This window comes from Dipodomys merriami, unplaced genomic scaffold (assembly GCF_024711535.1).
Source record: "Dipodomys merriami isolate MVZ:Mamm:240054 unplaced genomic scaffold, mDipMer1.0.p SCAF_20, whole genome shotgun sequence".
Classification (NCBI taxonomy): Eukaryota; Metazoa; Chordata; class Mammalia; order Rodentia; family Heteromyidae; genus Dipodomys; species Dipodomys merriami.
In genome coordinates this window covers 18,198,082-18,221,661 of record NW_027203382.1, presented here as the reverse complement: position 1 = coordinate 18,221,661, position 23,580 = coordinate 18,198,082, and the positions used below count along the sequence as shown (strand labels likewise).

Below are 23,580 nucleotides of genomic sequence, written 5' to 3'. Positions count from 1 at the left end.
TATTCGATCCATTCATCTACTGAGGGGCATCTGGGTTGGTCCCATATCTTAGCTATGGTAAATAATGCTGCAATAAACATAGTTCTGATGGTAGCTTTGGTATGGCCTTGTTTGTGATCATTTTGGGTAAATGTCCAAAAGTGGGATTGCTGGGTCATAAGGGAGCTGTATGTGGAGTCTTTTGATGAACCTCCATACTGCTTTCCAAAGTGATTGAATAAGTTTACACTCCCACCAACAATGCAGTAGGGTTCTCTTTTGACCACATCCCCTCCAGCAACTGTTGTTATTAGATTTCTTGATTATAGCCATTCTAACTGGGTGAGGTGGAATCTCAATGTTGAAAATGATCTAACTGAGTTAATAAAACTAAATTTGAAATCCGAATTAAAGAGCAATTTGATATTATAGTCTGTTTCCACTTTTTAAATTCATAAACATATTTTCCTGAAGTAAAACTAAAATGATGAAGTTTTTCCCTCTATGAATTGTAATGTGGGAGCTGAGAGGAGGGAGAGAGACTAAAAATGAGTAACACAAATGGGATGAATTTGATTGAAGAAGTTTCAATTGATCTAAGAAGATGTATGCACATTGAAGATATTACAATGAAACTTCTTTGTACAACCAATTTATACTTACACAAATTGTAATGTTTTTAACTCATCAAACTAATGATCACAGAAGTTTGATAATATCAAAGTTAGACTTTGTGTATTTATAATATATAGCACTGTAAAAATAAATTTCAACAACCATGTTTACCTGTTTTCCAACTCTTTATATTGTTAGCAAAAATCTTCAGAGCTACATACATGGCTCAAGTCACAGAGCATGTACCAAGCATGATTACAGAACCTATTAAATCTTCAATACTACAAAAAATAAGCAAACAGATAAGAAAAATTATTTTCAAAAGCATCAAAACACCAAAAAAGAAGCAACTAAATAAGATCATAGGATATAATTGTAATCTCAATCATAAAATACTACCCTACATTGATCCTCAAATTCACAATGTAAAATGGTAAATATTCAATCTGATTTTCTTTTACCCTTTGAAATGTTCTTTATCCTGAGTACTATTCTTTGCCACTGTCCCCAAACTAGATCATGTAATAGAGATATGCTGAGCCCTCTTCCACACCTAACACTAGTCAAACTTTCAGCTAACCTGGTTGATGCAGGTGAGTGAAATAAGAACCTTTTCCTAGACAAGAGCACCCACTTAAACTTGCTTCTGTCTAACAGAATCTGAGACAAGTGACTGTAATTAAATCCACAAAAAATTGGAATTATTTGTGAAGTAATACAAGCTGAATGATGTATGCTCAATTTCATATTGTACACAAAAGCATTTATCCTCAATTGGGAAAAAAAGTACTCTCAGAAAATGGGCTAGTGGAATTGATGGCTTATAGATCAGATTTTATGACTGCTTTCATTATGTCTTGTGGCATGGATAAAGGTTTTACCACTCACTGACCCTTATTCTTGACTCTGGCAAACATATTATTTAGTTTCTGTAATTAGTAGAGGAAAAGTTCTTTGATTATCTCGTTTTTAATTGTAAAGTTAAAGCATTTTGCTAAACTTATATACTAACAATGCTTCCTATAAGCTAACTGCATTTTTGTGCAGGTCTGGGGGCCTGAACCCATGACCTGGGTGCTGTCCCTGAACTATTTTGTTCAGGGTGACACTCTACCACAGTACCACTTCCTTCCTTTTGGTTGTTTATTGGAGATAATAGTCTCATGAACTTGCCTACATGGCTGATTTTAAACCATAATCCTCAGATCTTAGCCTCTTGAGTAGCTAGGACAAGAGGCATGAGCCACCTGTGCCTTGCTATAAGCTAACAAATTACAAGCATTGTAATTAATAATAAATTAGGGATATTTTAAAGTCAATAAGCTAATGAGTTGGTAATCCATGTCAGAGAAATATTTATACAATATAGTAAAACTAGTTTTCTGTAGGGAATGCAAAATTTTCCCTTTATTATCTGTCATATAACCAAACAGTTCTGTTTATTTCTATAAGCTTAAATCTAATTATTGTTACTTTGACAAAATTAAAAGTAAGTATAATTTTGAAAATACTTGCCTTCTCCCCTACTTGACTGGGAAATATCTCTGCAATCATCTATGACCATAAGTTTTTCAAGAAACTATTTTAGTCCAACTAGATCTCATTATGCTAAATCTTAGAAAAGTGGATTCAGTAATGATTTATATTTTTGTAGTCCATGTATTAATTTTAAGGGGAAAGAAAATTTGACAAGCATTCATGATTCTACTGTGTGGAAAACTTCACTAAAGTTTATCAAGTTGTTAATATGGTAAAAAAAAAATTCGAAGAATCAAAACAAACCTCAAGCCACCCAAGAGATTTATTTAAAGTTTGTTAACACTCTGGTATTTCATGACCAGTAACAAGCAGTCTTCCAGTTAGAAGAGTCAGAACGTTACACCATTTGATATTCTAGCACCAAGTGCTTTACAAAACGTATTCAAGAATATGCCTATTTGTAGGACGAACAAACATACAGTAACCTAGCTATTTTATGTATATTTTGTGCTAATTGTTATATGTTTATGAGGTAATTGTTTTATGTTTTTGAGTTTTTTTATAATGGCATGGGAATGGAAACAGATTAGAAGTGATGAGATTGGAAATTCACAAATTTAATAGAATTTGAATCTGAAATCACATTTGTGAAAGGATGTCAATTGTCAAAGGGAAAAAAACTTGGCTGGAATGAGATAGGAGATGAAGAGAGGGGAGAGAAGCGGAGGGGAGGGGAGGGAAAGATAGAAGAGAGAAATGGAGAAGGAAGAATATGAAGAGAAGGGGACGAGAGAAGAAATGGGAGGTAATAGGGTAGAGGATAAGGTATCTCTATTTCTTTCTGTGTCTGTCTGTCTGTCTCTATAAAAAGCCTGATGAGAGGCTAATACTCTTAGAGAGGAAACCAAAGCAGAATATAAATATAATTATATACTATCTTAATTATTCTACTATGAGATACTCTTTTTTTTTTTTTTTTTTTTTTGGGTCCAGTCATGGGGCCTGAACTCTGGGCCTGGGTGCTGTCCCTTAGCTCAAGGCTCAAGGCTAGCACTCTACCACTTGAGTCACAGCGCCACTTCCGGCTTTTTTCTGTTTGCTTATGTGGTGCTGAGGAATCGAACCCAGGGCCTCATGCGTGCAAGGCAAGTGCTCTACCACTGAGCCACTTTCCCAGCCCTATGAGATACTCTTAATAGTACAGCTACTTTTTTTCTACATGATGCCTGAACTTACATTTATTTCAAATTGGAATGTATGTATGCTTTGTTTTCAAGTTGGTAGACATACTTGGTAAATGTGTCCTAAATACTAGTGACATGTGTAAGTCATTTAGCATAGTTTAATTTTAGTAAGCCTCAAATAGGTTTGATATGTTATTTCAGAGTCATAACGACATTACAGTCTCATATCTTCAAAGGAAAGCAAAAGCCAACTCCCCTTTCCATCTGTCTTACTGCCTCATCCCACTTCACAGACTTCTCATCTCAGAACTCATAGTTCCATTCTCCGCTCATGTTAATTTTACAATCTTTCAAATATCACCTTTCTAGTCTTCAAGATCCATAAAGGTAATAGCTATAACCACAGTATTAAGATCAGAATCTAGTATATAGCAGATACTCAAATGCTTGATTATATATATATATATATATATATATATATATATATATATATATACAAATATATGATCAATAAATGTATTGATGAATGATTGTTTTCACTATAAGTGGTAGGACAAAGGGTGAACTAATTCAGCAGTGATATTCACTAGACACTATATTGGAAATGAACTATAAAACTTGGGGGTGAGGGGGACCTGGAGGAAAAAACTGGGAGAAAATGAGGGAGGAGTGACACTGTTCAAAAGAAATATACTCATTACCTGACTCATGACCTGTAACTCCTCTGTACATTGCCTTTACATTAAAAAAAAAATCCCAGGGCTGGGAAGGTGGCTCAGTGGTAGAGTGCTTGCCTTGCATGCCTGAGGCCCTGGGTTCGATTCCTCAGCACCACATAAGCAAAAAGAAAAAAGCCAGAAGTGGCGCTGTGGCTCAAGTGGTAGAGCGCTAGCCTTGAGCTGAATTGCTGAGGGACAGCACTCAGGCCCAGAGTTCAGGCCCCACGACCGGACCCAAAAACAAAAAATAAAAAATAAAAATAAATAAAAATAAATCCCACTGATACTTCTTGGGCAAACTATCCATGCTACAAACTTAAAAAAATCATCTGTATATTTATCCCTTCCAAATCTGCATTGTACTTCTAAGATAAAGCCTAGAAAATTCCTAAAACTCAGTATGTAAAATGCTGAACATATGTTTTGCTTTCTAAATTTTTATCAATTTACATTGCCTAAGAGAATGTCATCCAGGTGTTCAAGTAGAAAACGAAGCACTTATTCTTTATTCCCCTTTTTCCAAACCTGGTTTTCCTCAACACATTGTCATTCCCCAATAATTATCTACTCTGTGATCATTCCATGATTACTCTCCATCTGAGAATGATACTAGTCACTCAGTCCAAGATCAGCATGGCTGTCTAGAGTAATGCATTTGCTTTCAAGTTGGCCTTCTTCTGAATCAGCATCCATTTGTTTTCCACATTGCAACAATAGCAAGGTTCAAAATTTAAAAAAAAAATCATATCTGTGAGTTGTAGGACCAATGCCAAATTTCAGAATGATTGTCCTCAACACCCTGTTTTGTATATAATGTTTCTTTTGTTTGGAACATATATCTTTCTATCTGCTAAGATTACAGTTATATTTTAAAATTTTAAGTAGACATTATTTCTTTCACATAAGCATGAATTCCCTGATATTTAACATTGACACATATATTACATTCTCATAGTCACACATATCTGTATCACAAAACACATCTTATCTCTCTATCAACTATTTGTCTAATTATCCATTTATCCAATTGTCCATCTCTCTGCCTTCCCACTGAATTAGCAATTCCTGTGAATTGGATTAACACATGTCTCCATTATTTAAATAATCATCAGCAAGTTCAAAAAAATTATTTATTGAAAAATGAAGGAAAGGGGTCATTTTTTTACTGTGTATTGTTTTATTTCTTAGTAAATCTTAGGTGGGAATAGCATGTGCTATTCATATGTTCTATCATTGTCCTGCACATACAACCCCTAAAACTTTATTTTTTAAAAAACTACTTATTTTCTTTCTTTTGTTCTCATTAAATCATCATAAGTTTGAGTAAGTATTTATTCTTATTACTATAGTGAATGGGATGACATTTAGTGTCAAATTACACAATGTTCTTATGAATGTGAGCAGTTGACTGGGAAGTAATTTGGCATTTGGTCATGTGGACATCTATTCACAGGTGCCCTGGAGAGGGTGGTAGTATTCCCCCCTTCTCCCCCCCCCCCCATCCCATTGCACATTTGTTCAACCACTGGCTAGTCTCTTAAAACTCAAGCATATGAATCTGGGACATTTCTGGGTATTAGAGTCAATGGAAGTATCTAAAAGAAAATCCAAGGACAAGTAATTTTATCTACTAAATAAAGTTCACAAAACTGAACAAGTCAATTTTGCCCAACTACCACATATAACAGGAATATGTGTGACAGGAAGATGCTTTGCAAGGGAAGAAAAGAATGTTAAACAAAGCTACTAAGAATATTAAAGCTTGAGTTAAAGTAATAATGGAAATATCTAGGTGTGTATTTGAAATCATCATTTTTAGATGAACCACACTGGTGTATTTGTTCAGTTGTAAAATGGCTATGAAAACTATCATTTATATACTTGAGACCAAGGTATAACTTTTTTTCTAAGTAAATATGAGTAAGATCATTCACTTTCCTTCAAAAATTAAAAATGATTGAATTTAAAATCTTTATATGATCATAAAATATGTGATTGAAAATGCTTAGAAAAAGCCTTAGACATTGATCTATCTCTAGGGAGATATAAGTAAAAATAAAGAAAAGAAAAGCAGAGTAGTCACAGTTCAGTTCTTCTATCTTTTAATACAGCATGACAGTTTTTGTTTTGTTTTGCACAAAATTCCTACATACTCTGGACTACTCAATAGTCGAGAAGCAATGACAACAAAAAAACAGTTAATTTTTAAATAGAAAAGGCAGGATGTGCTTTAATAAGCTAATGTTTCAAATATTTACACTTGATGATTAATTTCTGAAAATTAAGGATCCTTATGTCAGGGTGGATATTAATGATGTCACTTGTAAATATTATTCAATGCATAACCATTATTTCCATAGTATGGGTGATAGGAATTTTAATCTTTTTAGCACCTGTTTTCTATTATTTTAATTTCTATTATTACAAATACAATGACATCCTAAATAATACAGAAAATACAAACTTAATAAATATCTTTGACGAACTTCCAAATATACTTTATGGAATGATAAAATTGTATGAAACACATAATAATATGTAGCTTAAGCTGGGCACCACTAGCTCATGCCTGTAATCAGAGCTATTCAGGAGACTGTGACCTGGAGGATCAGAGTATGAAACAGACGGAAAGACCCATAAAATTTTATTTGCAGTTAACCAGCAAAATGTGGAGCTGGAGGTGTGTTCAAGAGGTAGAGTTCTTAACTTGAGCAAGCAAGCCCAGCAAGTTTGAGGGTGAATTCAAACCCCATTACTGCTCCCCTAAAAGTGTGGCTTAAAAGTATAACTATAATAATAAATCTCAATAAAATTTTATTTTATAAGCATCAATTCCTCAAATATCATTGAACCAATTGGAATATGACAGTACGCTTAGTGTATAAATGGTTGCTGGTCATAAACTATTCTTTTGACAAAATGATGAATGTTAATGTTTGAAAATATAGCCTAGAAGATTAAAGTATTTGCTTTAATCTAATTATTAACTATTTACTATTTCATGAAGATAGTGATTTATTAATTATTGAAGACATTTCTCTTTGATTATATTTAATTCTTTCAATGTGTTCACAAAAATGGTATGTACCACAAATCTAAGGCCTTGTCAATGTAAAGATAGTGGGCTTAAAATAATGCCACTAAAATTTAATTCTACTCATACATATCAAGTAGGAATATTTGTAGCTATAATTTTCTTCAAAGTATAAAATTTTCTGAGGGTATGACTCTCATAATAAATGCTGAAATTCAATTTTATATATTCAGATATGGGGGTCACCGGGATTGAAACAGTTTTAGTTCTATAGTACTGTATCAAGCTGCTTAAAATACCAGAGTTAACAAAAACTTTAAAAAAGAATATTATTAGAAGAAAATTAAAAGAAGAAAATACCTTTCAGTGATAATTAACATTTTCAAATAGAACCATACTAATATTACATTAGAATTACAAAATTAAAATAAGGCACATCCAAGTACCAGTGGCTCACACCTCTAATCCTATCTACTCAGGAGTCTGAGATCAGCCTCTGCATAGAAGACTGTGAGACTCTTACCTCCGATTTTTCAGTAAAGAGGCAGAAGTAGAGCTATGGTTTAAGTGGTAAAAGGCTAGCATCAAGTGATAAGCATAAAGTATCAGCAACAACAACAACAAAAAAAGACATACTCACACACATACACACAAACACACACATTAAAATCCAGTGACTAGTGGCCAAAGACTAAGTTAATAGTATTATTTTATTATTCTTCCTTTATTCAACTAATGCTCTATGAGTGTTTTTTTAGCAAGTATTTTATTGTGAAAATACTATACAGGTTAATTTACATGAACAAGGTAGTGAGTACATTTCTTATCAAGCACTGCTGCCTCTACCTTTGTTTTTCCCCTACCATCACTTCCCTCCTGTCTCCACAAACCCCCCTCCCCCATCTGTAAAGTTCATTTTTTAGATATAGCCTCTATACATCTCATTGTTGCAATGGGTCAACCTGGAGTGTTTTATTATGAATAAGGAACTAAGTTAGATGCATTAACTCAAACTGATCACTGCTTTGTTTGGCTATTACTGTATCATTCAGCCATGCCTCCAGCCAGGTTTTTTACTGGAGATGCAATCACATAAACAATTCTGTCTCAGCAGGGTTTGAATCACAATCTTCCAGAATTAAGCCTCTTGAATAGCTAGGGTTATAGGCAGGAGCCAAGGTCATTTGGCTCAAATCTATTTTGTAAAATCCAAGAATGCTTGTTTCCAAGGTCAGGTTAGGAAATTTTTATTCAGCAACATTATGGTTTTAATATATTGAACAGATATAGTCCATTTGACATTTTTCTAGGTACTGATGTGAAAAAAATATGGCTTTAAAACGGAATCACTGTATGACCTTTAATCGGCAAAAAATAAAATAAAATCTCTGTACAAGTTTTTACTGTGTTAAACATTTTAAATTACAGCTATGCTGTAATTTAAAGGAGGAGTTATGAGGAGCTATTTGGAAATCACAGAAAGTTATCCTAAATCCATAACTACACATGCCGATGAAGTATTTCATAGATTAAAAAACATCTTGAAATGTAATCAGTAGCTCTAATAAATTTTTATAAAGCAATGTTACTAAAAATACACTTTATTTTTCAGTGCCAGAAACTGAACATGTAGCTTTGCAAATTCTGGGTAAGCAATCTATCTGTAAGCTGTAATATTAGGCCTGAAAAGACTTTTAAGAATAGGTTTTGAAATAGATGTGAAATATATATTGAGATATATGTATACATACATTTAAGTGGTAATTTAGAACAACTACAAAATACTTATTCAAATTAGCAGCCTTTAAACAGTCCCATTTCATTTGCATCAAATTGGAATTAGATAAATTGTCTTGGAAATGTTTGTTTTTGAGAATAAAAATAATGTATCTTAATATTGGAGCTATAAAGAACATTTTGTATTCAAGTTTTATCTGTAGTGTGTAATGATTATTAATCACTAAAAATACAAAAATTGATTTGCCTGAGATTACCACTAATACAAACATAAATTGAATACATTTTTGAAAATGATAAAAAAATCAGTAATACTACTAGGTCAACAAAATATCAGTCTTTCACACAGAATCTCCACAGTCAAATACGTCAATCATCTCTGAAAACAGAGGATAACTACTGAATTGCTTAAATCTTCCACTTACCAACCTCCACAATACTAGAGCAGTTGGGATCTGTGAAGCCATCTGGACACTCGCAGGAAAAGGAATCATCAGCCAAGTCTGACAAACAGATGCCTCCGTTTTCACATGGGTTAGGATCACAGATATTACCTAATGAATAAAGAAAAAGAGATTGATGTTTTGTTTCTTTTGTCCTGATGTTAGTTAATAACAGACTAGTTCATATATGGCATTGTTGTTTCTTGGGGAACAACAATTAGATGTATTAGATTAATAGATTCATTAGATTTTCATGTAAGATATGTAAGACCTATTTGAAGCTATGTGCTTTTAAGAGATGGTAGTAACATAGAAGCAAATTCTGCAACTGAAACATAGCATCTTAGAGCTAACCATTTACTTTATGATTCCTTCATTAATTTGTTATAAAAAAGAAAATATTATCTTCTTATAGACAGGGGTAAACAGTAAACCCTCTTTTGCAACTTAGAACTCAGTGTTGAGTATGAGAATTTGGTACACGTAAGAAGGAATAAGATTCCTACAATAGTTAACAATGTGGGGATCTGTTAGCTTACACAGATTGGCTCTGAGAATAACATTGATGTAAAAGCTATCAGTGTCAGACTGCTTTATTATATTAAGCAATCTCCAGCGTATATCCATATATACTTTGCAATGTCACAGTCTTTCTCACTGAAGTGGGGAGAAGTTATTTCTGGATTTTTACAATCTATATCTATCTAATAGAACTGCTTTGCCCAATGGAATATTAACAGACTTCAGTCAGCAGATTTGGAAAGCACCTGAAAAGTTTTACTTATAACCTCATCACTGTCACAAAAACACATTTAAATCAACATGATTGCAAGAGGTGAGAGAAGTATGAGAAGATAATAGAGAAACTGTACAGAGAAATCAGTTTTAACATACCAAAGTCCAAAAACAGATGGCTTTGTCTTTGGCACCATGTGGCAGATAGATTGTGGAAAGTACAGTGAGAAAATGACTCTAGAAGGGCCAAAGAATGGACTCCTAACGCTGCCTAGAAAGAGACAATTGCAATAGTTCTCACCTAGGATATTGTTGGAGATAGAAAATGTACAATTTGGGGAGGGGAAGGGAATAACAAAATGCTGAAATAAGGATAAAGGATGACCCATTGTAACAATGAGATGTACAAGACTGGGGCTGGGAAAGTGGCTCAGTGGTAGAGCGCTTGCCTTGCAATGCTTGAGGCCCTGGGTTCAATTCCTCAGCACAACATAAGAAGAAAAAAAAAGCCGGAAGTGGCGCTGTGGCTCAAGTGGTAGAGCACTAGCCTTGAGCTGAAGAGCTGAGGGACAACGCCCAGGTCCAGAGTTCAGGCTCCACAACAGGACCCTCTCCCCCCAAAAAGACTAACTTTACAACTTTTCAGAGTGGGTGGGGAGAGTTGGGGAGGTAGGGAGGGAGGGGATGGTGGGGGGAAAAAACAAAGGAGGGGGTAGCAATGCTCCTTAGAAAGTGGACTTATTCATTACCATGCTCATGTAACTGAAACCCCTCTGTGCAGTATCTTTACAACAAAAACATATTTAAAAATTAAAAAAAAAGGAATAGAGACCCGGAAACACAACAAATCAAAGAAAGGTTGGACAAATGGGATTGCATAAAGTTGCAGAGCTTCTGCAGGGCAAATGACATAGCTAGCAAGATCAATAGAAAGCCCATGGATTGGGAGAAGATCTTTACTAGCCATACAATGGACAAGGGTCTCATATCTAAAATATACTTGGAACTCAAAAAATTAAACCCCCCAACAACAAATCCTCAAAGAAACAACTGCCCAATAAATAAGTGGGCGAAAGACTTAAAGAGAAACTTCTCTGAAGAAGAAAGAAGGATGGCCAATAGACACATGAATAAATGTTCAACATCCCTAGCCATAAAAGAAATGCAAATCAAAACAACATTGTGATATCACCTCACTCCAGTTAGAACGGCAAAAATCAAGAACTCTAACAACAACAGATGCTGGAGGGGATGTGGACAGAAAGGAACCTTACTTCATTGTTGGTGGGAATGTAAACTTGTTCAACCACTTTGGAAAGCAGTATGGAGGTTCCTCAAAAGACTTCACATAGAACTCCCCTATGACCCAGCAATCCCACTTTTGGGCATTTACCCAAATGTTTACAAACAAGACCACACTAAAGCTACCATCAGAACTATGTTTATTGCAGCATTATTTACCATAGCTAAGATATGGAACCAACCCAGATGCCCCTACTGATGAATGCATCAAGAAAATGTGGTATATATACACAATGGAATTCTATGCCTCCATCAGAAAGAATGACATTGCCCCATTTGTTAGGAAATGGAAAAACTTGGAAAAAATTATATTAAGTGAAGTAAGCCAGGCCCAAAGAAACATAGGTCCCATGGTTTCCCTTATTTGTAATATCTAGTATATGTATGAGTCAAGCGGAAAATGTCAGATAATGTGATGTCAGGAAAATGAACCCTTAGATGTGTATTTTAATGTTATTTTCTTTCATGCATGTGTTTCTAAAGCATTTATAAGATTATCTCTTTGTTGCTTTGTATGTCCCTCCCCCACAGTATAACCCCTGCTTTCACTATATTTGATATCAGTATAACTTGTGGAGGAGATGGGGAAAAACCAGTTGTTTAAGGATACAGGTGGACCTGTTGCAACAATGAGAAGTACAAGTTGTCATGTCCAAAAGGAGCTTTACAACGTCGGTGCGGGGGCGGGGGGGGGGAAGGGGGGGGAAGGAGAAGGATTGGGATTGGGGGGAGGGGGGAGGCTGGGAAGGGATGTGAATGGTAAACAAAGGAGGAGGCTGCAATGCTTGGTAAGAAATGTACGCATTATCCTGCCCATGTAATTGTAACTCCTCTGTACAGTATGTTCACAAACAAAATAAAATAAAATTTAAAAAAAACAAAAAAAATTTAAAAAAAGAAAATATACCTTATGAACTTCTGGATACAAGCAAAGAGATTAACAGGTAGACTGCTAAAAGTGTCAAATGGCTCACATGATAAGGTAGTATACAAAGGAAATGTGCTTAATAGAGAGGTAGTCCATTTGGGAATAAGGAGAAGGTATATAAAAGGACATGATTTCTTCTAGAAAGTAAAACTGCTTCTCAACTCCAGATACTCAAGACAGTTAATGATGAAATTGAAAGCCCTGACAGAAAGACATGACATCAATCTAGATATCAAAACAAGGATGAATAAATTTTATTGAGAAAAAATGCAAATAAAAGGGCATTTAGAAATTTATAGATTGTTCCTGAACATCTTGATATACCCCCATATATATATAATGTTTTCCAAGTCTTTCCATTTCCTAACAAAAGGGGCAATGTCATTCTTTCTGATGGAGGCATAGAATTCCATTGTGTATAAATACCACATTTTCTTGATCCATTCATCTACTGAGGGGCATCTGGGTTGGTTCCATATCTTAGCTATGGTAAATAATGCTGCAATAAACATAGTTGTGCTGGTAGCTTTAGTGTGGTCTTGTCTGTGAACATTTGGGTAAATGCCCAAAAATGGGATTGCTGGGTCATAGGAGAGCTCTATGTGGATTCTTTTGAGGAACCTCCATACTGCTTTCCAAAGTGGTTGAAGTTTACACTCCCACTAACAATGCAGTAGGGTTCCCTTCTGTCCACATCCCCTCCAGCATCTGTTGTTAGTAGAGTTCTTGATTACAGCCTTTCTAAGCCCAAAGAAACATAGGTCCCATGGTTTCCCTTATTTACAATAACTGGTATATGTCTGAGACAAACAGAAAAGGTCAGATAAGTTGATGTTAGGTGAAATGAACCCTAAGATAAGTATTCAAATGTTTTTTCTTTCTTGCGATTGTTTCTAACATATTTATAAGATGATTTTTTGTTGCTTTTTATGTCCCTCTCCCAAGTTATAACCCCTGCTTTCACTGTATTTGATCTTGGTATAATTTGTGGAGGGGAAGGGAAAAAACAAATTGTTTAAATAGGGATACAGGTAGACCTGCAACAATGAGATGTACAAGTCGTTATGTAGAAAAACAAACTTTACAACTTTTTTGGGGGGCGGGGGGTTGATGGGAAGGGATGGGAAGGGGAAACAAAGGAATAGGCAACAATGCTTGATAAGAAATGTACTCATTATCTTGCCCATGTAATCATAACCTTTCTGTATGGTATTTTCACACACACACACACATATACACACACACACACACACTATACACACACACACACACATCATTTTAAGGAAACTAATTTGGAATGTGCCTCCTTCTGGATTAAAATAGAATTTGAATTTTTAAATATTTTAAAATTGCAGGGTTTGAGGCTTAATTTCTACATTTAATAAAAGTTTTTAGGAACTATATTCCTTCGGAAGTGCTTTCATATGAATTCATATCTTCTCTCCAGGCTGATCACATTAAAATTTTAGAATAACTGGAAATGAAAATCAATTTTTATCAGATTTATAAAATACATCATAAGACATGATAAATAATAGATTAAAAATGCATTAGCACTTTTGTAAATCTTGGAACACATTCAAAAATGAATGAATACATTGAATGAATGAATGAATCCAAAGTATTTAGTAGGATTGAACCAGCTATTGTGTGATTGGAAATGCCCAAGAATGTACAAATATGTCAGATCTTGTAAGGGCATTATAATCTATAAAATAAAGGGGCATTAGAATCTATAAAATAAAAAGTGAATAAGATCTTTTGACATGTAACTTAACGTTTAATCTATATGTTAAAACAGTTCTGGCAATATTTTACAGAGTTCCCACTGAATGAGAGAAGTTGCTAATTAGTAAAGGGACATTTGAGACAACTTTGTGTCTTTCTCATTGTATATTTGGCTAGATAAACATCTCATCATCCTTTTATCTTATTCTTCTTTTCCTAAGTGCATGCTCTATGGCATGCACCGAAGTAAGTGCCAAACTAAGGAAATTATTGAGAGGTATACAATTTACTATAAGAGATAAGATAAAAGCAGGAACAATTACATGAGTTAGTCATATAACCAGTGACTATATCACCCAAAGTGTGGAACCAATGGAGAAGATGAGGGAGGGATGTATGCCTAACCTACTACTCAAAAGAAACAATATCTTCCAATGGAAAATATCATGTCTTATTCTGGGAATTCTTCACATGCCAGTATTGCTAGTGTATAGATGCCAGTGTATAGAGTAGGAATAAGGTTATATAAAAATAGCTTTTTATGTAGTCTCAACATATTTGAACTAATAGTTGAACACTAAAACTTCATGCAAATAGTTTAGGGATGGGAAAACATACCAACACATTTATGGTTTGGAATGAAAACCATGGCAAGCATTAGATGGAGGAGGCAAAGTTGAGGGCACAGAACAAAACATCAAACTTTCAGAGTCATCCCAGTAAAAAACAAACAAACAAACATAGAGTTTGGTTTCATTTTATCTTCTTTAGAAGTAGCCACAGGCAAGGGAAGAGATGGAGACACCATTTCATCACAAATCCAGATCCTACATACCAGGTATTAACATAGGAAATGAAAATCCCACAGAACACTCACTTTTCATCTCATAGATAATTAACCTAAAAGTGAAGGCATAACTGTTGAGAATTTATAGGAAGATTCAACTACCAATTAAAATGTAAAGTCATGTCTCTGGTAAGGGCACAATAGCACAGCTTTGTACTGTTAGACTAATAACACTGTCACTATCCACATAGTAAATGAAAACAATCATTAACACCAGGTTTTCATTATCAACCCTAATTCCATGGATTTACAACATTACTAAAAAGGAGATTTCTGCATTCCTAGGTCAGGTTTTGTTGTTGTAGCAATGTTTAGAGGGACAGGCTGAGTTGTGCATGTTATATTGATTTGTTTACATCAATAGAGGAATGTCCATGGGAAAGAATTGAAGTCTGAGTAAAAAATTGGAGGGTTAGGTTTATTTTTGCATATTTATTCAAAACTCAGGGCATCCCATTCAGATCTCACTCTCTTAACAAGCATTCTTGAAAGGAAATTTACTGGTGTGTACATATTCCTTATATACCCAGGGTTACTAATGGCTGCCATTTCTTATCCCTTACATTGTCTCATTATTTTGGTAAGATTTGAATACTTCAATAAATATCTCAAATAAAGGAACGAACACCTGTGATTATCTTTCTGGATGATAATATTAAATCTAGACTGCTTCCTATTAGGTATGTGTTCCAGTCATGTAAGTATTATGTGGTTTCCATGAGACAGATCTATCTGGTCACCTCTGCTTCTGTCAGAGATGTCAGCTTTTATTGAGCTGACCTGTCATTCTCTTTTGTTCTTGGTGCTTTATGGTTATTCTTAATTTCATTTACTATGAAATTGTGGGGGAGGTAGGGCAGTCCTGCCGGTGAACTCAGGGCCTGGGCACTGTTCCTGAGTCAATTTGTGTTCAAGGCTAGTGCTCTACCACTTGAGCCTAGTGTTACTTCTGGCTTTTTCTGAGTGGTTTATTGGATATCAGAGTTTCAAGGTCTTTTCTACCCAAGCTGCTTTTAAACCACAACCCTCAGATTTCAGCCTCCGGAATAGATAACATTACAGGCATGAGCTGCCCAATGCTCAGCTTTTTAGTTGATAGTTAAAATTGTATACACGTACGGTGTATGCACTGTGGAATAACTAAACCTAGGTAATTAATAGAAATTTTGTAATTTCACACTGGTATCATTTTGTGTTGAGCACACTACATATTTATTCTTTATAGTTTTAAATAACTCAGTATATTTATAGGGTGTACATGTACACATGCATTTGTTTTGTTATTTTTCCTTTGGAGCTAAAAATTGAACCCAGGGCCTTTTACATGTAAGGCGAGTACTTTACTACTGGACTCTATCAACAGCACTGAGATTACCATATATTGTGAACTGTAATCACTCTATTACATCTTTTTACTGTCATTAATATTTACATAATGTCCTTTTGAGAGGGAGAATAAATTTGATTTAAAAATTACACAAATCAGTGTCACATTGTGACCACATATATGTGAACCTTGAAGGACAGTAGGGAAACTGGATTGATTTCAGGAGTTTTTGTCTACATAACTGAGTTACCATCTTTATAAGGAAATATAATAGACTTTGTTTCAAAGACAGTATTGTTGTTTGAGACTCTTTAAATCATACAGAACAGAAATGACTAATAAAGCTATTGAGTAAGCAGATATGGAAATGGAGAGGTTTTATTTTAGCATAAATTTTTATGTCTGAATGTTAACACCAAACGTCAAAGCAAATCTGTAAAGAAGGGAAGTGAAAGGAGAGAATCACAAAGAAAGAGAAGAGATTCTCAGACAACCAACAAATATTAAAAGAAAAAGAGGGAGTCAGTACTATGCCCTCTTTAAGTTTTTACAGGTGGAGACTCATGTGTCCACGTATATCTGAGATTGATAAAGATACCACATAAATAGTTTTAGGGGGAAGAATGTCCACAGAAAGATAATATCTGGCTTTGGTCAAGGCAGAGAATAGACAACAGAAGCCATTGGATATAGAGAAAGGTTATTATAGATCTCTAATTTGAATGTGATATAATCCTCAATTATTAATCACATCTTTGTGCCAGTTCAGCTCTCCAGCAAGTAAATTTTTCTTTTGGTCGTGGGTCTTGAACTCAGGCCCTAATCCAAGAAGTACACTCAAACATAAAATTAAGAGTATAAAAAGCTTAACTGGATTGGGGTATAGCTCAGAGACAGTATTTGCCTAGCATATGTGAAATTCTGGGTTTGAATTCCAGCAACAAGAAAGAAAAAGGATGGTAGGGAAAAAAAACAAAGGAGGAAGTAACAATGCTTGATAGGAAATTTATTCATTACCTTGCTAATTAACTGTAACCCCTCTGCACAGTATTTTTACAATAAAAATGTACAAAGAAAGAAATAATGAAAATTTGTAGTAAAGTTTTGAGAAAGCAGAAGAAATCAGGAAAAGCCTTCATCTTGTGATACAGGTCTAGCAATGATGAAAATAAATAAGGGAAACATGGGGATGATGTGCTTTCTACTAGACCGAATAATGGAGCCTCTGTCTCCAATGGAAATTTCACAGACTTAGCTAATCTAACAGGGAGTTTCCAACCTGACATTACTTATCAGAGAAGTCCTATTGTGACAGAAATGACCAGTTACTTAGGTACTCTACCCACATAAAAGTATTGGCTTCAAGCAGTCTGAGTAGAAGGAGACTTTAAAGTTCACGTGACATCTTGAAAGTTCTGTAGAGGGAGGCTATTAATGTTAGCTGCTAAGCAAGCATATTCTTTCTTGGGAAGAAAGGTTGAAAGGGTGAAATTGATCACTGTATTCCTAAATTGCTCTGTTAAATAGCAACTCCTTTGTATACTAACCTAAAGATAATATTTTTTAATTTTTTATTTGAAAGGTGATGAGCAAAGGGTTCCAGTTACATAAATAAGGTAATGAGTACATCTCTTTTTTAAATTTTAGGTTTCTTTTTTTTTTTGGTCACTCATGGGCCTGACCTCTGGGCCTGGGAGCTGTCCCTCAGCTCTTCAGTTCAAGGCTAGCACTGGACCACTTGAGTCACAGTGCCACTTCTGGCTTTTTCTGCTTATGGGTGCTGAAGAATTGAACCCAGGGCCTCATGCATGCAAGGCAAGCACTCTACCACTGAGCCACCTTCCCAGCCCCGAGTACATCTCTTTTTAATCATTGTTACCCCATCCCTTATTATCTCCCACTTACACCTCCCTAATTCCCTCCCCTCCAAGTTGTAAGGTTCTTATCCCACATAGTGTCAAGTGAGTATCAATGTTGCATTAGTTCATCCTTTATCCTTCTGTTTCTGTGTTCCCTTTCCCTTGCACAAATTGAACAATCTTACATACAAAATACATATTACTGGAAACGGAGAGAAACGAGCAGGGAAAAGAAGAAAAAAAACTACATAAAGGACATAGTAATAACCTCTTATTTCCATATATTGGAGTTCATGTTGATAGGCTTCATTATATATAGTCATATACACAAAGCAATTGGTTATTGAGATCCCCTGTTAAGAATATCATAGACATATTATAATCCTTACAAATGAGGGATATCATGCAACCTACTTTTCTTTGGAACCGGCTTACCTCACTTAGTATAATAAGATCTTTTTTTGGTCAGTCATGGGGCTTGAACTCTGGGCCTGGGCTCTGTCCCTCAGTTCTTAGGCTACTGCTCTACCACTTGAGCCATAGTGCCACTTTTGGTTTTCTGGTGGTTAATTTGAGATGAGAGTCTCCCAGACTTTCCTGCAAGGGCTGGCTTTGAACCATGATACTTAGGTCTCAGCCTCCTGAGTAGCTAGGCTTACAGGTGTGAGCCACCAATGCCCAGTTTAAGTTAATTTTTTTTTAAAGGAGAAAGAAGTTTGACTTGTTGAGGGCTTAGCAACAAATATATCATAAAATTTAAAAATAATTTTATATGTCCTTTTTTTTTTAAACTAGGGCTGAGAACCGAACCCAGGGCCTTGGGTGCGCCAGGCGGGCGCCCTTCCGCTGGGCTAAATCCCCAGCCCCTAAAAATAATTTTAAAAAAGAAGAGATTGGGGTAATACCTCTTCATGGGTACTATACCCCCATTCACTCTCAAAATTGTCCTTTGTATAAAGTTTGTATGCTTACTTTAGTGAAACCCATCATATCATATCTTGTGCTATTATTGTCTAGGCTCAGAACATACTGTTAGTGGGTGGTATGGATGTGGGCATATACTTAAGTGAAAACATACTCTCACAGCTGGAATTTCTTATCCAATTAAAATACACTGTAGGGACTTTTGATTCCCTGTAACTGCTATTAATCTAAGGAAGTATCAGCTCAGGAAAGAAATCCTGATTAAAGTGCAATAGACTCTAGACTTCAAATCAATTTTTGTCTATTTGTTTGTTTCCTGGTAGAAAAAGAAACCAGTGAAAGAAGGCAGGCTGAATAAAGGAAAAGAAGATAATATGAAATTTTGTGGCTCTCTATCCCACTGTCTTAAACATACCTCTGCCTGGTGTCATCCATGTGCAGTGTTATACCTTGATATTTCTTGGCTGGCTGGCCTCACCTACTTTAGATTAGGACAGATGTGTTTAATTTTATTCTAACGATGTTTTATGGTTCCATCTGCAGTTTATGGCAGACTCAGGCAAATTAAGCTGATGCCGCTTTGCCTTTTGGCAATAGAATGAAGCAATTATTTTTCCCAGAGGCAAGAAATCATTGCAGGCTAAATTTAACTTACTGTTTGCCTGCTCTTTGCACCCACTCTCCAGGGTTCTGAACGAAGTGGAATTATCTGTGTGTATTCAGTTAGCTCCATTCTTCTCACTGATCCACTGCCTCTTGCTCGTCACCTTATATTTCATTTCATTACATATTTGCAATCTTCAATCTTTTTACTTATGGAGCAAAAGGAACAGGCTTGTATAAACTCTCAAGTATTACTCAAGATGAGAAGACAAAATAAGTAAAAATAAACCAAAACGGAAACTAAAAGCATCTAACTTTCTAATGGTGGTTGTCTTTCCTCTGAGTCCACTATACACCAGTATTCAAATTCCAATTCCACAGATAAAGGAACATTCTATGCTGGCACTACTATGAGAATCTGATGGACAAGACAGTTAATTTATTTCATTGACATTTAAGTTCTCAGATGGTTTATGTGTTCAATTTTCTTGATAAGTTAGTGTCTGTCCCCAGTTCACATATCAGAGAATCACTGACTCATTCATCATGTATTCATATGCCAGGCACTACATTTGACAGCAAGAGTACAGTGAGTATGAAATGCATAGTGTTTCTGCACTCTTAATGTCTATAGTAAGGAGAGAGCATGAATAATGAAAAACTTACAAATAAATAAACAACGTGGTGCTCACTGTAATGAAAGCCAGGAGGGAAAGCAGGCTGATAAGAGAGACAATAGGCAGAATTGGCTACTTAAGATAGAATGCCAAGTGAAAATTGAAGGATGCACAGATCCAGCAAGTCAAAAAGCTAAGGATCACTATTCTACATGGAGAGGAAAGAAAGTAGTCTATTTTCAATATGTGAGAGAATGGCGAAGTTAACAGGAAGGTGGAGGTAAATTCTAGCAAAATGTGATTATTATTATAATTTTAATGGAGACTTAGATGTTAAAGGCTTGCATGTAATCCTGTGTTTATAATAAGGCCATTTCTCATATGATTCTATATATATGTACACACATATATGTATACATATATAATATCTACGGAAAAAAGTCTTAGTTTTTATGCCCATATATATTTTTCTAAAGATCAATGTATTTACAGCATTATAAAGGTATTCATATATTTGCAGAATTAATATAAGTATATAAATCAATATTTTCTTTCTCATTTTTCTCTGTTCTTTTTCAAGTGTTGACATATATTACCATACATCTGTACCATCATTCCTGACAAACATATACTCAGATGTAAAATTAAAACTAAAAACAAAATGCTTAAATAAGGTTACAGGCTGACCCATTGTAACAATGAGATGTACAACACACTGTGTTGAAAATGAAATTTACAACTTTGGGGGTTGGGAGAGAGAAGTTAGGGAGGTGAGGGGGAAGGGATGGTAAGGGAAAAACAAAGAAGGAGGTAACAACAGTAGATAGGAAATGTACTCATTACCTTACTCATGTAACTCTAATCCATCTGTACAGTATTTTTACAATAAAATTATGTACAAAAATTTGATGTATTGTTCAAACATTTTGCCTCAATAACACAACTTATAATTTACTTCCTTCAATGTCACTGAAAACTAAATTTGAAGGACATGACAATCCATATTTATATAAGAGATGTATCACACAGAGACTACTTAAACTCAGGCTCTACAACCATAAAAAGGCAGGTCAGGTCTTTGCCTTTTAGCCACATCTTCAATGTTTTGCTCACCCATTGAACTGAGTAGAGATGTCATTTGTGGAAGAACTAAATGAAAATAAAACTTTGCCACAAATTTTACAATTTAGAATTTTTGGGGAAAAAAATCATAGAAAGAGCATTGGCAGTATGAGCCAACTCTAGTACACAAATGTGCAATAACTCTACTTAAAATGAGATAAAGTTCATGAGAATTTGCATACTACAACTGGCAAAATTCACAGAAAATGTTAGCACCCTTATGACTTACTACATATAAACTTATGGAGCAATATAAATGTCATTTTCTGAATCAACAACCGACTTCTTAATCTATTTTGTTACCTCTTAAGAGATGATTTGTGTTGAATGCTAAATATTTTGTACATTCTGTTTAATTTGATGCATAGATTTTTTATTTGAAAGTCTCAAGAACTAAAGATTATGATTGTGCTTATTATGTATTCCAAAAGATATGATAATTTGAATCATTATATGCATTTAATAAGTGAGTTTCATATGATCATATACACATAGTTGTTGAGACTTTGTGATCCTCTCCTGAGAATATCCACCTTTGGTCTTGGTGGGTAAATGCTTAGAGTCTTGTATAATTTATCATATCCTGTGTAATTTTTTATCTTTTAACGTTCAGTGTGTTTACTGGTAGATTTATAGTCACATTCCAGTTACAACAAATAAGGGAGCTTATCTTTCTTTGGGTCTGATTTACTTTCCTTAGTATATTCTTTCCAAGTCTTTCTATTTCCTTATGAAGGGTACAATAACATTTTTTGTTGAAATCATAGATTCCATTGTGTATATGAACCACATTTCCTTGATCCACTCATTCATTATTTATTGAAATGAACTCCAAACAATAGAAACGAGGATTTTTGTTATTTTCCTTTATTTTTTTCTCCTTTGTCACTATTTTTTATTTTTGTATGTTTTGTCCTATATGTAAGTTTAACTGATTGATGAGTGTAAAGGGGAACACAGAAACCACAGGATAGCTTGTAATCCTAGCTACTCAGGAGGCTAAGATCTAAGGATCTCAGTTCAAAGCCAGCCCGGGCAGGAAACTCCATGAGACTCTTATCACCAAAAAAAAAAAAAAAAACACTAGAAAACCGGAAGCGGCTCTGTGGCTCAAGCGGTAGAGCTCCCGCCTTGAGCGGAGGAGCGCAGGGACAGCGCCCAAGCCCAGAGTTCAAGCCCCATGACCGACCATAAATAAATGAAAGAAACGACAGGATAAAGGGTGAACAAATACAGAAGTGATACTCACACAGACACTATGTTGAAAATGAATTATACAACTTGAGGAAGGATCAGGAGGGAGAAAATGAAGGAAGAGGTGACATTGTTCAAACAGAAATGTACTCATTAATTGACTTATGAAATTGTACCCCTCTGTTCATCACCTTTATAATATCAATAAAAAATTAAAAATATAAGTTCTAGTTAATATGGGAAATCATTCTACAATTACGAAGAGTAAAGTAGGACATAAGATAAAAAAGTTAATATAAGCCGGGCGCTGGTGGCTCACGCCTGTAATCCTAGCTACTCAGGAGGCTGAGATCTGAGGATCGCGGTTCAAAGCCAGCCCGGGCAGGAAAGACCGTGAGACTCCTCTCTCCAATAAACCACCAGAAAACCGGAAGTGGCGCTGTAGCTCAAGTGGTAGAGCGCTCGCCTTGAGCTGAAGAGCTGAGGGACAGCGCCCAGGCCCAGAGTTCAAGCCCCACGACCAACAACAACAACAAAAAAGGTAATATAGGAATCAGTTTATCTGCAGTAATAAGCCATGCATTTTACTAACAAATCATTAGGCATCTTTGTAATAAATGACCATCCCAATTCAGCAATGAAAAGCTCAAAGCAAATCTCTGAACAAAGAAAGATCTTATACTTAGACAGATTCAAAACCATACTAATGCTAATTTAATCTGGACTGCTGCTCAGTTGTTGTCCAAAAATTTTTCTATTACTTTTTAATGAAGATTTTTCTGTTTAGATAACTTTTCATATGCTAATTTCATACTGATCTTATGAAAAATCTACAAGAAAATCAGCAGTAAGTATTGACTGAGTTTTACCTTTGGTAATTTCAAGCTCAGCCATGCTGAATGGATAAAAATACAAAAATATTTTGGATTCTGACATGTTGAGAATCTTTTGACACACTTTGTATTTTAAAACACTCTGGAGAGTCTCTTAAAATAACAAAGACTAGAAAATTTGAAATTGAATGGTATATTAAAGATGATCTTACCCAGTGCTTCTCAAACTTTGCTTGCATATTCAAATCACAGGGGAGCTTCTCAATTGACTGATGCCCAGTCCAATTAAGAGAGGTACTAGGATAAGACCCAGCCCTCCAAAGTTTTTAAAGCTCAAATATATTAAAATAGACAAAGGAAAACCAAAAGGT

General features: G+C 35.1%; 1 protein-coding gene across 2 annotated transcripts in view; it reads right to left on the bottom strand.

The window, feature by feature from the left end:
- Edil3 (EGF like repeats and discoidin domains 3) overlaps window positions 1–23,580 on the bottom strand; it is a 417,822-nt gene that overhangs the window by 293,646 nt on the left and 100,596 nt on the right. For both annotated transcript variants that reach the window (XM_070031141.1, XM_070031142.1), the window contains exon 2: window positions 9,173–9,301. In XM_070031141.1, coding sequence (XP_069887242.1) covers window positions 9,173–9,301 — 129 coding nt within the window. The remainder of the gene's footprint in view (window positions 1–9,172; window positions 9,302–23,580) is intronic.